This window comes from Budorcas taxicolor, chromosome 14 (assembly GCF_023091745.1).
Source record: "Budorcas taxicolor isolate Tak-1 chromosome 14, Takin1.1, whole genome shotgun sequence".
NCBI lineage: Eukaryota > Metazoa > Chordata > Mammalia > Artiodactyla > Bovidae > Budorcas > Budorcas taxicolor.
Genome location: NC_068923.1, coordinates 78,163,088 through 78,178,735, shown reverse-complemented (window position 1 = coordinate 78,178,735; position 15,648 = coordinate 78,163,088). Strand labels below are relative to the sequence as shown.

The 15,648-nt window shown below is 36.9% G+C and overlaps 1 protein-coding gene across 1 annotated transcript in view; it reads left to right on the top strand.

Moving 5' to 3' along the window:
• Positions 1-15,648, top strand: part of VPS13B (vacuolar protein sorting 13 homolog B) — a 775,227-nt gene that overhangs the window by 125,008 nt on the left and 634,571 nt on the right. Inside the window, exon 16 of the mRNA XM_052651420.1 lies at positions 9,477-9,658. Within this exon, the coding sequence (XP_052507380.1) occupies positions 9,477-9,658 (182 nt within the window). The remainder of the gene's footprint in view (positions 1-9,476; positions 9,659-15,648) is intronic.

The following is a 15,648-nucleotide window of genomic DNA, read 5'->3' as shown; positions in this document are numbered from 1 at the left end:
ATTTTTGGAAAACTTTTTGGCCCCATCACGTGGCATGTGGAATCTTAGTCCCCTGACCAGGGATTGAACCTCCACCCCTTGCAATGGAAGTGTGGAGCCTTAACCACTGGACTGCCAGACCTTTCAGAACATATCTATCTCCTTGTCTATTTATTACAATCCTTTGAGTTTTTTGGCAAAATGTGACCAGGTTTATTGAGTGAACGGCAAATCCAAATAGAGCCTCATATTATTATTATTTATTTGAGAATTGTATGGACAGGGCTGTAGATGTCTTAATGTTTAGCTGTTTATTTAAATTATGTGACATTGGACTGGAAGAAACACAAGCTGAAATCAAGATTGCTGGGAGAAATATCAATAACCTCAGATATGCTGATGACACCACCCTTATGGCAGAAAGTGAAGAGGAGCTAAAAAGCCTCTTGATGAAAGTGAAAGAGGAGAGTGAAAAAGTTGGCCTAAAGCTCAACATTCAGAAAACGAAGATCATGGCATCCGGTCCCATCACTTCATGGGAAATAGAGGGGGAAACAGTGGAAACAGTGTCAGACTTTATTTTTTGGGGCTCCAAAATCACTGCAGATGGTGACTGCAGCCATGAAATTAAAAGATGCTTACTCCTTGGAAGAAAAGTTATGACCAACCTAGATAGCATATTCAAAAGCAGAGACATTACTTTGCCGACTAAGGTCCATCTAATCAAGGCTATGGTTTTTCCAGTGGTCATGTATGGATGTGAGAGTTGGACTGTGAAGAAGGCTGAGCGCCGAAGAATTGATGCTTTTGAACTGTGGTGTTGGAGAAGACTCTTGAGAGTCCCTTGGACTGCAAGGAGATCCAACCAGTCCATTCTGAAGGAGATCAGCCCTGGGATTTCTTTGGAAGGAATGATGCTAAAGCTGAAACTCCAGTACTTTGGCCACCTCATGTGAAGAGTTGACTCATTGGAAAAGACTCTGATGCTGGAAGGGATTGGGGGCAGGAGGAGAAGGGGACGACAGAGGATGAGATGGCTGGATGGCATCACGGACTCGATGGACGTGAGTCTGAGTGAACTCCGGGAGTTGGTGATGGACAGGGAGGCCTGGTGTGCTGCGATTCATGGGGTCCCAAAGAGTCGGACACGACTGAGCAACTGAACTGAACTGAACCACTGGACCACTGGGAAGTCCCTCTGTGTGGTGTTGATGTTGAATATTTTTTATTCATGTTGAATAATGTTGAACATTTTTTAAGTGCTTATTGGCCATTTTTAAAATTTCTTTAGAGAAATGACTGTCCATTTTTAATTGGGCTGTTTATCTTTTTTTGCTGTTGGGTTGTGGGAGTTCTTTGCACATTCCAGATACTAGACCTTCTTAGATATATGATTTGCAGATGTTTCCCCCCATTTTGTGTGTTGTGTTTTCAGGTTTTGGATATTTTACTTTGATACACAAAAGTTTTGAAATTTGATGAAGTCCTCATCTGTTTTTCCTTTTATTGCTTTCACTTTTGATATTGTATTTAAGAATTTGTTCTCTAATCCATGATTGTGATGAATTACACTTCTAGAAGTTTTATGGTTTTAGCTTTTTGATCAATTTTGACTTAGTTTTCGTATATGGTGGGAAGTAGGGGTCCAAATTCATTCTCTGATATTTTGATATTTGATTGTTCTAAAACCGTTTGTTAAAAAGACTATTAATTCCCCACGGATTGGTCTTGACCTTTTATCAGAAGTCCATTGATCATAGACGTATGGGTTTATTTGTAGACTTTCAGTGCTAGTGCACTGATTTATATGTATATGCATATTTGATAAGTGTACCTTGGAGTAAGTTTTGAAATGTGAGTCTTCCAACTTTGTTTTTCTTTTTCAGGATTGTTTTGGTTATACATGGTTCCTTGTAAATCCATATGAATTTTAGGATTAGTTTAATCATTTATTCAAAATAGATAGGATTTTGATAGGGATCATATGGAATCTATTGAGTAATTTGGAGAGTACTGTCAGTTAACAGTATTAAATTTTCCAGTCCATAAATGTGAAATGTCTTTTCATTTATTTAGATTTCTTCTTGAATTTATTCAACAGTGCTTTGTAGTTTTCATTGTAAAAGTCTTACACGTCTTTGGTAAAATACTTATTCTTAAGTATTTATTCTTTTTGTTACTGTTATATATGGAATTATTTTAATTTCCTTTTCAGATTATTCATTTTAAATGTGTTGTTGTTTAGTCACTTAGTTGTGTTCCGACTCTTCACGACCCCATGGACTATAGCCCACCAGGCTCCTCCATCCATGGAATTTCCCAGGCAAGAACACTGGAGTGGGTTGCCATTTTAAGTGTATATGGGTAGAATACTTGATTTCTGTATAGTTACCTTGTACCTTGCAATTTATTTTTATTTATTTATTTATTTTGTACCTTGCAATTTAGTTGAACTTGATTTTAGCCCCAGTAGTTGGTGTGTATGGGGATGGTTTTCAGTGTATGAGATCATGTCATCTGTGATAGTTTTACTTTTATTTTTACAATCTGAATGTCTTCAAATTTTTTTCTTGCCTAGTTTGTGGCTGGAACCCTTACTGCAGTGTTGAATAGTTAGAATGACAGGTGAAAAATACTTGACTTCTTCCTCATCTTGGAGTGCAAGCTTTCAGACTTTCACCACTGTTAAGCTGTCAGTTGTGTGTTTTTCATAAATGTCCCATATCATGTAGAGGAATTTCTCTTTAGCGTGTTGAATGTTTTATATTATGAAAGAGTGTTGGATTTTGTCAGATACTTTTTTCCTCTGTCAGTTGTGATAGACGTATTTTCGCCCCTCTTCTTTCTATAAGTATGTATTGCATTGAGTTCTTGAGCCATTCTTTTATTTCTGGGCTAAGGTTCAGTTGTTATGGCATATAATGCTTTAAATATTTTTCCAAATTTTATTTACTGGTATTTTACTGAAGTTTTTGCATTTATGGTCACAAGGGATATTAGTGTAATTTTCTTGTCTTGGTCTGGCTGTGGTATCAGGGTATTACTGATATTATAGAAAAAATTGGGAAGGATTCTCTCCTTTTTTTTCCCCCCAAATTTGAAAAGGATAGATACTTTTTTCTTTGCATGTTGGTAGAATTCAGGAGTGAAGACTTTGGTCCTGGATTTTCCTTGGAAGATTTCTACTTCATTTTGAAGGATAGCTAAGTCAGAAATATAATTATTAACTAGCAGTTTTTTCTTTCAGCACTTTGAATATTTTGTGCCACTGCCCTCTAGCCTCCATGGTTTCTTGTGAGGAATGCCTTCGAAGCTCAACCAGGCAGTTTTCAACTCTGCCACTTTTTGTTGTGAAGACCCTGAAAGTCAACCAGAAGTGAGAGCTTAGGGCCTTTCTCTTGTCTTCCCTCTGCCGGTGCACAGCCTGAGCATGGTAGTGAAAGTCGCTCAGTTGTGTCCGACTCTTTGTGACCCCGTGGACTATACAGTCCATGGAATTCTCCAGGCCAGGATACTGGAGTGGATAGCCATTCTCTTCTCCCAACCCAGGGATTGAACCCAGGTCTCCCGCATTGCAGGCAGGTTCTTTACCAGCTGAGCCACCAGGGAAGCCCAAGAACATTGGAGTGGGTAGCCATTCCCTTCTCCAGCAGATTTTCCCAACCCAGGAATCGAACCGGATTTCCTTCATTGTAGGCGGATTCTTTACCAATTGAGCTATCAAGGAAGCCAGAGCATGTGTTTGGCCTTCCTTATTCCCAGAAAGGTGCCTGAGCTTTTCAATGTTTGTATTCCCCAAAGCATCATTTCCCTGGCTTGCTTTCTAAGATTTTGGCTAGTCTTTTTTTTTTTTTTTTGCCTTTTCTGTTATCAGTTATCCCAGGCAGCAAGGACTAGTGCAGTACACTTGTCTGTAAATGTTTTCTACAAATGCCCTTGGGTAGTTGCTTTAGTTTTGGGAGAGTTCTGAATTAAGAGAGAGAAAGCAGGCTCTCTGTGTTGATCCTCTAGGTAAGCTACCAGACCGGTCAGAACAACCAACCACAGTTTCTTGTGTAAGATCTTTTTTTGCTTTGTTATCTGTTAACTGGGGATAAGAGCTATTTGGTATCACTGCAGAGCTGGGGACCAGAGGAGGTAACATAGGTAAATAAAAATACCGCAGAACTTACTGTTCCTACTGAAATTGAGTTGTTTAAAATTAAAAAAAAATTTTTGATGATGTGATCTCCTGTTTGTTACAGGTTTTGTTAGTTTCTCGAGTTCTGAAAAAGTCGATTTTTGACAGTATTGCCAGCTTTTTTGTTGCTTCAGTTGGTAAATCATCTGCCTGCAATGCAGGAGACCCGGGTTCGATTCCTGGGTCAGGAAGATCCCCTGGAGAAGGAAATGGCTACCCACTCCAGTATCTTGCCTGGAGAATCCCATAGACAGAGGAGCTTGACAGGCTATAGTTCACGGGATTGCAGGAGTCAGACACAACTTAGCGACTAAACCACCACCACCAAACTTTTGGTGTACCTTACTCTACCATTTTTGATGATACCATTTCACTTTTGGAAGTTTTAAAATGAACTTTTCTGTCTTCTTTTTTTTATTTAAAATGTTTTTAATTGAGATACAGTTACTTTACAGTGGTTCAGGTGTATAGCACAATGATTCAGTTGCATATGTATATCTATATATATATTTTTTTTCAGATTTTTTTTTTTCCATTATAGACTATTATAAGGTGTTGAATATAGTTCCCTGTGCTATGCAATAGTTCCTTGTTGTTTCTCTGTCTTACATATAGAAGTATGTAACCTCAAATTCCCCATTTATCCCTCCTTCCCCTTTGGCAACCATGAATTTTTTGGTATGTCTGTGAGTCTGTTTCTATCTTGTAAATAAGTTTATTTGTATGACTTCTTTAGATTCCGGGTGTTAAGTGATATATCATATATTTGTCTTTCTCTGTCTGACTTAAAAGTGAAGTTTGTGAGAAAGTAAGAAAGTATCTGGTAATTCAGTGTTGAGTCACCGAGTGGAGATAGTTTGATACGTTGGTAATGCTCATGTCTTACCCTGTCATTTTAAAAATGTTTAATGAAATTAATTCATTTTGATATAGTTTGTGATTTCCATAGTCCATTCTTGAAGTATTGCAGTCAGAATTTTTTGAAAAAATAATGATATATGTTTCTCAAAGAACCAAGCAAAAGAATACAGATATTTACATAGGGAAAAGATAGTGTAAAGTCATCCTCTATTATCATCTCCCAAGAATGAACATTATCAGTAGTTCTATGGAGAATTTTTTTCTTTCAACATATAAACAATGCAGACATATTTTTATGTGTGGGTAACCCACCACTTCCTGCTGTTACACGGAATCATAATGCAACTATGTATGCTTTTGCGGTATTTCAGCATCTCCTTTCATTTCAGTAGTTTCATCTATCCCTCTCTCTCTTTTTTTCTAACTATCTGAGAATTTTTGTAGCAATTAGTTTTGGCTGTGCTGGGTCATTAGTTGCTGTGTGGGCTTTTCTCTGGCTGTGGCGAGCAGGGGCTCCTGTAGTTGCAGCGTGCAGACTTCTCATTGCAATGGCCTCTCTTGTTGAGGAGCATAGGCTCTAGGTGCATGGTCTTCAGTAGCTGCAGCACTGGGGCTCAGTAGTTGCAGTTCCTGGGCTCTGGAGCACAGGCTCAATATTTGTGGTGTGTGGGCTTAGTTGCTCCGAGGCAAATGGATCTACCCCGACCAGCGATTGAACCCGTGTCTCCTCCATTGGCAGATGGATTCTTTATACCACTGAGCCACCAGCAAAACCCTATCTGAGTAGTTTTGCATTAAGTCATTGTATCAAAATTTGTTCAATGAGATTTTCTCAGGTTGAGGCTATGTAAATAAGCTGCTGACACTGTCATTATGTAAATATTATAGCAGACTCATGTGAAAATTCTTTTCAGATAGATTCCTGAAAGGTGAATTAGAGGCTGGGAGGCTTGTTAGACCGATAGGTTAAAAGAATCATTTGTTGTTGGTTAGACGCTGAGTTGTATCTGAGTCTTTTGTGACCCATGGACTGTAGCCCACCAGGCTCTTCTGTCCATGGCATTTTCCAGGCACGAATACTGCAATGGATTGCCATTTCCTTCTCCAGAGAATCTTCCCCTCCAGGGGTCAAACCCATGTCTTCTGCATTGCAGGCCGATTCTTTACTGCTGAGCCACCAGGGAAGCCTGAAAGTCATACGTTGTCTTAATTTGAATTTCCCTTTTTACTGGTTAGGCTCAAGAATCTTTTCATGTTTATGGATCATTTCTATTTTCACATTCTGTGAGTTTGTTGTTTATATCTTTGTACCATTTTTGAATTGAGGTATCTTTTTTCTTTAATGAATTTATAATTTTTTCTCTTAAAAGGATTCATATTTATTCTTCAGGATTCAACTTAAATATAACAGCTGCACTTTTCCCTCAACCATTTTAGTGTATCTCACAGGAACTTGTCTTCAGCATTGTTATAGCATTTATTTTGTTAAATTCTACTTACTGGTTTATTGTCTCACAACTGGATTCTGAATTCTTTGTGTAAAGATAGTGCCTGTGTCTTCCATTACTAGCAGAGAACATTGTGTCTATTAAGCTAACAAAGTTGCTCATGACTGAGGGATAAGGCACATGATTGATTTTAACTATAGTTTCTGTGGTCGATTGGGCAGGGATGATTATGTTATTTTCATTGTGTAGTCACTAAGTTGTGTCCAACTCTTTGTGACCCCATGGACTGTAGCCTGACAGGCTCCTCTGTCCTTAGGATTCTACCTAAATCACTAATTCTGCCTAAATCACTCTCCAGAAATACTCACATAACTGTCACTTACCTTCTTCTAGTCTGCTGAAGTTTTGCTTGGAATTAAACCTTTCCTTTTAATAAGATCTGCACTGTGTGTGTGAAAGTCACTCAGTCATGTCCGACTCTTTGTGACTGCATGGACTATACAGTCCATGGGATTCTCCAGGCCAGAATACTGGAGTGGGTAGCCTTTCCCTTCTCCAGGGGATCTTCCCAACCCAGGGATCAAACCCAGGTCTCCCTCATTGCAGGCAGATTCCTCACCAGCTGAACCACAACTACCCACTGTATATGAAATTGCTCCCTCTTCAGTAGTTCCTGTTCTGTGCTCTTCTTTTCCTATTTCTGAGGGCATTTGTCTTCTAACTTCCTTATATCATTTGTTTATGTTTATTGATTGATTTTTAAAATATATTTCCTATCCCCATTAAAATGAGGACCCTGGGATTTTATCTTATTGTTCTTTCTTTTGTTCATTGATGTTTTAAAATGGCTAGTACTAACTTGCCTCAGTCATGTCCTAGTCTTTGTGACTGCATGGACTGTAGTTCGACAGGCTCCTCTGTCAGTATGATTCTCCAGGCAAGAATACTGGAGTGGGTTGCATTGCTCTTCTTCAGGGAATCTTCCCAATGGAGGGATCAAACCTGCGTCTCTTATGGCTCCTGCATTGTATGTGGGTTCTTTACCTCTAGCGCCACCTGGGATAATTCCTAAGTAGGTAGTGCCTGACTGCTATACATAGGCATTTAATAAATATATGTTGATTTTATAGATTTTTCTAGAGAACAGCTTTACCATGAAGCTTGAATACCAGCTAGGCTTAACATGAGACCTAAACAGTCAAAGTGATAGTAGCATTGTAGCTCTTTTTGTTTTTTTTTTTTTTTACAACGCTAGAACTGCAAAGTAAAAATCCAGTCTTAACTTTCAAGGATGTTAAGTTTATTATTAATAGCAAGATGGTTCTTAGCTGCAATACCAATGGCTAGAAAAGGAGCCCATTGACTTTAAAGATGACTGATATTAGAAGCATTTCTGGAAGTGTTCTTTGGTGGTCTTATGGTTAAGAATCTGTGCTTTCAATGCAAGAGACATGGGTTTGATACCTGGTTGGGAAACCAAGATCCCATATGCTGCACAGCGCAGCCAAAAAAACAAATAGAATAGTGTCTGCAGAGACTTCAAAAAAAAAGCCTGCCTGAAAAATGTAAAAGTAACCAACTAACATGAGACTGCCAGTGTCTCATCAGTATGGAGTATTGCTTAAAACCCCTTTATAGTCTTATGGTTAGGTAGCCCCCATACACTGATTGTTTTTACTAGTCTGTAGTGGACAGGTTAGGGAATTTTGTAGAAGGGAAGTTCTGGAGAAGTCCTGGTCCCTCCATGTTACTTTATTAAAATGAATGCCCATAGCGCTTTTTTCTCTATTCGTTGTTTTCTCTAGGAGTATCAGTTATGTATATTTTAGGTTATCCTTTTCAGACAGTCATATCAATGTCCTTTTCTAAAATCATTTTATACTTTTGCAAAAGTTGTGTGTGACTTTCTCAATTTCATGTGCTCTATTCCTCAGTGTATTTTATGTTTTTAATATCTAAATATCTGAGGATTTAACAGATACTTTTATTAGTTTATAGTTTAATTCCAGTGTAATCTACACACATGTTCTGTATGATTTCATTCCTTTTAATTTTATTGAATTTGGTTTAGTAAATGTAAATTGGTGCAGCCGCTGTGGAAAACAGTGTGGAGATTTCTCCAAAAGCTAAAAACAGAGCTATCATATGATCTAGCAGTTCAACTCCTGGGTAAATGTTAAAAAAAAATAGAAACACTAATTTGAAAAGATAATGTACTCTAGTGTTCGTAAGCAGCATTATTTGTAGTTGCCAAGATATAGAAACAAGTGTCCATCTACAGAGGAATGGATAAAGAAGATGTGGTGTGTGTATATACACACAGTGGAATACTACTCAGCTGTGGAAAAGAATGAAATTTTGCTGTTTGCAACAATGTGGATAGACTTGAAAGATTTTATGCCAACTGAAATACGTCAAAGACAAATGCTGTATGATATCATTTATATGTGGAATCTAAAAATAATACAACAAACTAGTGAATGTAATAAGAAAAAAAAAGAAAAAAGCAGCAGACACACAGATACAGAGAACAAAGTAGTGTGTTTGAAGGGCAGAAGGGGAGACACAAACAGTGGGATGTAAAATAGGTTCAAGGATGTATTGTGCAACATGAGGAATGTAGCCAATATTTTGTGATAACTGTAAATGGAGAGTAACCTTTCCAAATTGTGCAGAAAGTAAATTTAAGAAAAGAGAATAAGGCAGATCTACTAGTAAATCCTATTTTAAGTATTAATTAGTATTATTTTTATTTTTGATGATTGACTTGATTAAAGTATAATGCTCGAGTAGTATATATGTGTGTGGACATTATTCTAGTTTGTATTTTTTATTATTGTTACAGGTTCTAAAATAAAGTTAGTAGAATTGCATTTCTCGTTGATGAAACTCTAATTAAAATAATGTCCCTGGATACCTTTTTTGTCTTGCATCTTTATTTTATATGTTGTTTTTTTATAAATATCACTTAATACATTGTTTGTTATGCTTTCTGTTTTCTTATGCAGGACCAAAAGATCTCAGATTGCTATAACTGAAGGCATTTTTGAGCTTCCAAATCTCACAATTCAAGCTACAAGAGCTCAGACACTTCTGCTTCAAGCGATATATCAAAGTTGGTCTCATAGTGGAAATGTCACCTCTTTAGCAGTTAATGAAGCTTTGATGAATGAAGTTTTCCAGACTGTAGGTAAGAACACCGTCTTCTTGACAAGTCTATGGAAAACTCTTATTAGAAGTGACTAATATTTTATCATTCAGATTCATTTGATAGCATGATCAACTTAAATTGAAGTGTATTTCTGTGAAAGCAGGTATTTATAGTTCCTGTGGAAAATCCAAGATATGAGTTAAGTCATTTGTTTTCTGCCATCAACTTTTGATATACTTTGTAGTTGCAAGAGATTATTTTTTACCAAGTCCTTGTACAGATTCTTGGACAACTTTTGAGGAGATCAGTGTGCATATTTGAAATGATTAAAGTCAATTATAAATATAATATATTTGATTATGCTGGTAGAGTGGAATAAAATTCCTTTTTAAATTTTATTTTAAATTTATTTTTTTAACCGAAAGATAATTGCTTTACAGAACTGTGTTGGCTTCTGCCAAATATCAACGTGAATCAATCATAGGTATACATATGCCCCCTCCCTCTTGAACCTCCCTCTCACCTTCCTCCCCATCCCTCGCCACTAGGTTGATATATTACAATATGTAAAATAGGTAGCCAGTGGCCATTTGCTCTATGATTCAGGGAACTGAAACCGAGGTGCTGGAAAAAAATTCTTAATTGTAGTTATTTTAGCATTTGGTAAACAAGTTATTTATTTTATTTATGTGAAAACCTTGAGTCTTACACCCTGAATGAATGAACTACTGAAAATTAAAAATTTACTTTGATGCCAGTATATTATCTTCATCTTACCACTCACTTTATATGTAAATAGGAAAACTTATAGAAGGCTTGCTTCTTTTACATTGTATCAGCTCAAATAATGTTACTTTTGTTGGTAACATAAAAGAAGGATGTATTTTTATTGTGTAGTTATGCTTAAAATGTTATTTTTATTTTATACATTACTTATTAAAATAAATTTGGTTTGTTGTTATACAATGCTTTTTAAGGTTTTAAGGTCAGACCTTACTATGGGAGTGTTTTAAATTCTTAAAAGATGCAGTTTAATTAGAGCCTTTAAAAAATTTGATATAGCCATTGCCTAATGCAAAGTTTTATGGTTGTTCTTTGTCAGGTTTTTAGTATTCTATAGAGATTATAGGACTGATGTTTCATTTGTTTAGAAGTTCTTAGCTTATGAAAGGGTTTTGAATTCTCTAAATCCCCTGAGATAGTGTGCAGATCTTTTTATGTGTATATACACCTATACACATATCCATATTTATGTTCTCTTTTTAATTTGATTCTTTTATTAAATGTAGTGACTCTGTTTCTTAGTCTTTTGAATTATATATTTGTATCATATTAAGATAGCTACAATTGTTTTATCTTTGGTTGGTTTTTGCTATACTTCTATTTTCATTATTTTACTTAAAACTTATCTGTATTTTTATGCTGTAAGTATATATTTGAAAATAGCATAGAACTAGATATTTTAGATCAAATTGTATAATCTGCCTTTTTGCTGGTAAATTCAATCCATTTATACTTGTGATTGTATTTTTTTGTCCTTGTTTCTATCATCTTACTGTTTCATTTCCTTTTATACTGTTTTAGTTACCCTACTGTTTTTAAAAAATGCTATTTTTCTCATTTGATTTTCCTCTGTATAGTTGTTTGAAATTTGTATCCTCTTACTGAATTATTAACTTACAAAATAACTGATACTGCTTTGAAAAACAATTTGTTCTTCAAAAAGTTAAATGTAGAGTTAATATGTGTGCATGCTAAGTTGCTTCAGTCGTGTCCGACTCAGTGCACCTCTATGGACTGTAATCCACCAGGCTCCTTTGTCCATGGAGATTCTCCAGGCAAGAATACTGAAGTGGGTTGCCATGCCCTCCTCCAGGGGATCTCCGGACTCAGGGATCAAACCCGGTCTCTTAGGTCTCCTGCATTGGCAGATGGGTTCTTTATCTCTAGCGCCATCTGGGATATAACCCAGCAGTTTTACTCGTAGCTGAGAATTGAAAACACAGTGTTGAGTTTTAAGCCAGCTTTTTCACTCTCCTTTTTCACCCTCATCACAAGGCTCTTTAGTCATCTCATTGTATTAATCTACCTTTATTTAAAATTTTTGTTTTTGTTGCTTAGATAGCCTAAAACTTCGTACTAATTTTTGATCATACTTACTTTATAATATTCAATCTGACAAATTAATTCCATATTTCCTTTTCTGAATTTACTGAATGGACTGTGCTATGTAAAAACATCTTATTTAAAATTTCTTACTCTATAAACATTCCCTCCTGATAGGATTCTGCCATAGGTCTTAATAAAATGGAATAGACAAGTAATCACAGGTTAAGTGGTTTATAATAATAAACCAGTGGTTTATGATAATCTGGGACTAATTTTTTGGAGATTAAGGGAGTTGAGGAAAATGAAATGTGTTAGGAAATGTTTATCTCTTTTTCAAGATTTCTTATTTTTATCAAATGAAGCAGATTTAAAGTGTATCATTGAATTAATCAGCTAAAATATGTTTTAAAAGCCTGATTGCCAAGTGTCTAGTTTTCTTTCTTTTTTTTGCTCCCATCCCCCCACCCCAAGTCTTACTCTGTTCATTGTATTCTTAGTACAGTGCTTCTGGTGTTTGCTCAGTCAGTTGTGTCTGACTCTTTGCGGCCCCATGGACTGTAGGACACCAGACCTCCCTGTCCTTCACTATCTCCTGGAGTTTGCTCAAACTCATGTCCATTGAGTCGATGATGCCATCCAACCATCTCATCCTCTGTTGTCCCCTTCTCCTCCTGGCCTCAATCTTCCCCAGCATCAGGGTCTTTTCAAATGAGTCAGTTCTTTGCATCAGGTGGCCAAAGTATTGGAGTTTCAGCTTCATCATCAGTCCTTCCCATGAATATTCAGGGTTGAATCACTTTAGGATTAACTGGTTTGATCTCCTTGCTGTCCAAGGGAGTCTCAGGAGTATTCTCCAGTACCATAATTCGACAGCATCAGTTCTATGGTGCTCAGCCTCCTTTATCAAGGTTCAACTCTCACATCCAGACACGACTCCTGGAAAAGCTGTAGTTTTGACTGACCTTTTTTGATAAAGTACTGTCTCTGCTTTTTAATATGCTGTCTATGATTGCCATAGTTTTTCTTCCAAGGAGCAAGTATCTGTTAATTTCATGACCATTGTTACCATCTGCAGTGATTTTGGAGCCCAAGAAAATAAAGCCTGTCACTGATTCCACTCCCCCCCCCCCCCCCCCCCCCCCGCCCCCCGCCATCTGTTTGCAAAGAAATGATGGGACTGGATGCCATGGTCTTAGTTTTTTGAATGTTGAGTTTCAAGCCAGCTTTTTCACTCTCCTTTTTCACCTTCATCATCTTTAGTTCATCTTTGCTTTCTACCATTAAAGTGGTACCATCTGCATATCTTAGGTTGTTGACATTTCTCTTGGCAATCTTGATTCCAGCTTGAGCCTTATCCAGCCCGACATTTCACATGATGTACTCTGCAGAGAATTTAAATAATTTGGGTGACAGTATACAGCCTTGATGTACTCCTTTCCCAATTTTGAACCAGTCCTTTGTTGCGTGCCAGGTTGTAACTGTTGCTTCTTGACTTGCATACACGTTTCTCAGGAGGGAGGAAAGTTAGTTTTGTATTCTCATCTCTTTAAGAATTTTCCACAGTTGTTGAAATCCACACAGTCAAAGGTTTCAGCATAGTCAATGAAGCAGAAGTAGCTCTTTTTCTGGAATTCTCTTGCTTTTTCTTTTATTCAGTGGATGTTGGCAATTTGATCTCTGGTTCTTCTTCTTTTTCTAAATCCAGCTTCTACATCTGTAGGTTCTTGGTTCAGGTACTGCTGAATCCTACCTTGAAGGATTTTGAGGATTACCTTTTAGCAGTAGAGCAAGAATTGTACTTCCTATGCAGCATTTTTATATAAAGAAAACTAAGCACAGAATAATAATCCTTTATTCTTGGTTTAAAGGTACAGAGTTATTTTACTATTTTATTCACCTCATTAGTGTCTTAAAAATACCTATTTAATCTTAATTAATATTTTTTCTTTTAATAACTGAAGGTATTAAACATGTCTGTATATGTAAAATCAAGTAACTTTAGGTTGATAGATTTCATTGGGTCATAGAATATGCAACAGCTTTGTGCACTTGTCTTTAAATGCTAGATAATAATGGTGCTTCAGAAATGAAACGTCAAATTTTGTTTCAAATCTCAAAACTGCAAATCCCTTTAAGGAAGAAAAGTCATTTTCTTTATAGCGTCTATATTACTTATTTATTATTTTAATAGACTCTGTGTTCTCTTTAAGTGAATATCTTTGTGAATATTGAATTATGCTACATGTTCTTAAAGCTACACTGGATTTTTCTTCTCAGCCTTTAAAAAAGAGAATAAAATGAACAATTATTAAAATAAATAGTAAAACTTTCTGTGCTAATGCCTGCTAGAGATATAATTTTGTGCATTGTTCAGTTCAGTTCAGTCGCTCAGTCGTGTCCGACTCTTTGGGACCCCATGAATTGCAGCACTCCAGGCCTCCTGTCCATCACCATCTCCCGGAGTTCACTTAGACTCACGTCCATTGAGTCCGTGATGCCATCCAGCCATCTCATCCTCTGTCGTCCCCTTCTCCTCCTGCCCCCAGTCCCTCCCAGCATCAGAGTCTTTTCCAATGAGTCAACTCTTCGCATGAGGTGGCCAAAGTACTGGAGTTTCAGCTTTAGCATCATTCCTTGCAAAGAAATCCCAGGGCTGATCTCCTTCAGAAAGGATTGGTTGGATCTCCTTGCAGTCCAAGGGACTCTCAAGAGTCTTCTCCAACACCACAGTTCAAAAGCATCAATTCTTCGGCGCTCAGCCTTCTTCACAGTCCAACTCTCACATCCATACATGACCGCTGGAAAAACCATAGCCTTGACTAGACGGACCTTAGTCGGCAAAGTAATGTCTCTGCTTTTGAATATGTTATCTAGGTTGGTCATAACTTTTCTTCCAAGGAGTAAGCATCTTTTAATTTCATGGCTGCAGTCACCATCTGCAGTGATTTGGGACCCCCCCAAATTAAGTCTGACACTGTTTCCACTGTTTCCCCATCTATTTCCCATGAAGTGATGGGACCAGATGCCATGATCTTATATTAACCTTTCTGTTACATATAGATCCTAGTATAGTGACTGCCTTACTGTCTCTCAGATAATAAGAGTATTTTTACTTTTCAACTATTAAAATTTCCTGAATTATAGTATGGTCATCTATTTATGTCTAGACCAAGGGCAATTTGTTTCATTCTATTTCAATTAACTTTTTTATTTAGAAAGTGGTGATAATATTTGTTGATCTACTCATAGAGTATTTGTGAAGTGCAATATTATTTGTGGAGTGCATTTGTTGTCTTGTCCTGGCTATAGGTTCCTGCTGGCATCATATACCTGGGGATATTGCTTATGAAAGTGGTTGTAAGGTGTGAGGTTCTTGGAGACGGAGATAACGACTGTCAGAATTGGAGTCTCATTGATCCAGTGTTTTAGCTGAGAAGATAATAAGGGAAAAGGTAAATTCAAGAGTAAGGAAGAAAGTAAATAGGATAACAAAGTAGTGAATTATATAAAAGAAGAACAAAATTCAAGATGTAGATAAAGTCTTGTTTGAGCTTATTGAAGAGACTGTACATTGTACCTCTTTAATATAGTTGTTTACAAGAGGCTATACCAAGCTCTTGGTCACCTATGAAGAACCATATATTCTCTCTTCTGCTAGAGATTCCAAGGGAGAGTGGAGCAACAGAATATTGAAGTACAGTGGGATGCTAGAAGTATATGAAACCATGTCCTTTAATCTGCTTTTCACAGACTATACAGTTGTCTACCATGCATTTTTCCTTTACTGAGCTGCATTTTGCAGGGACTGGATACCATAAGACTTACTTGAACAGTCTGAATTGACTCACCTTTTTTAGGCTGATGTTTCTCATGCATTAATTTGTTTATCTTACTTGTAATATTGATGTCAACAGGTTATG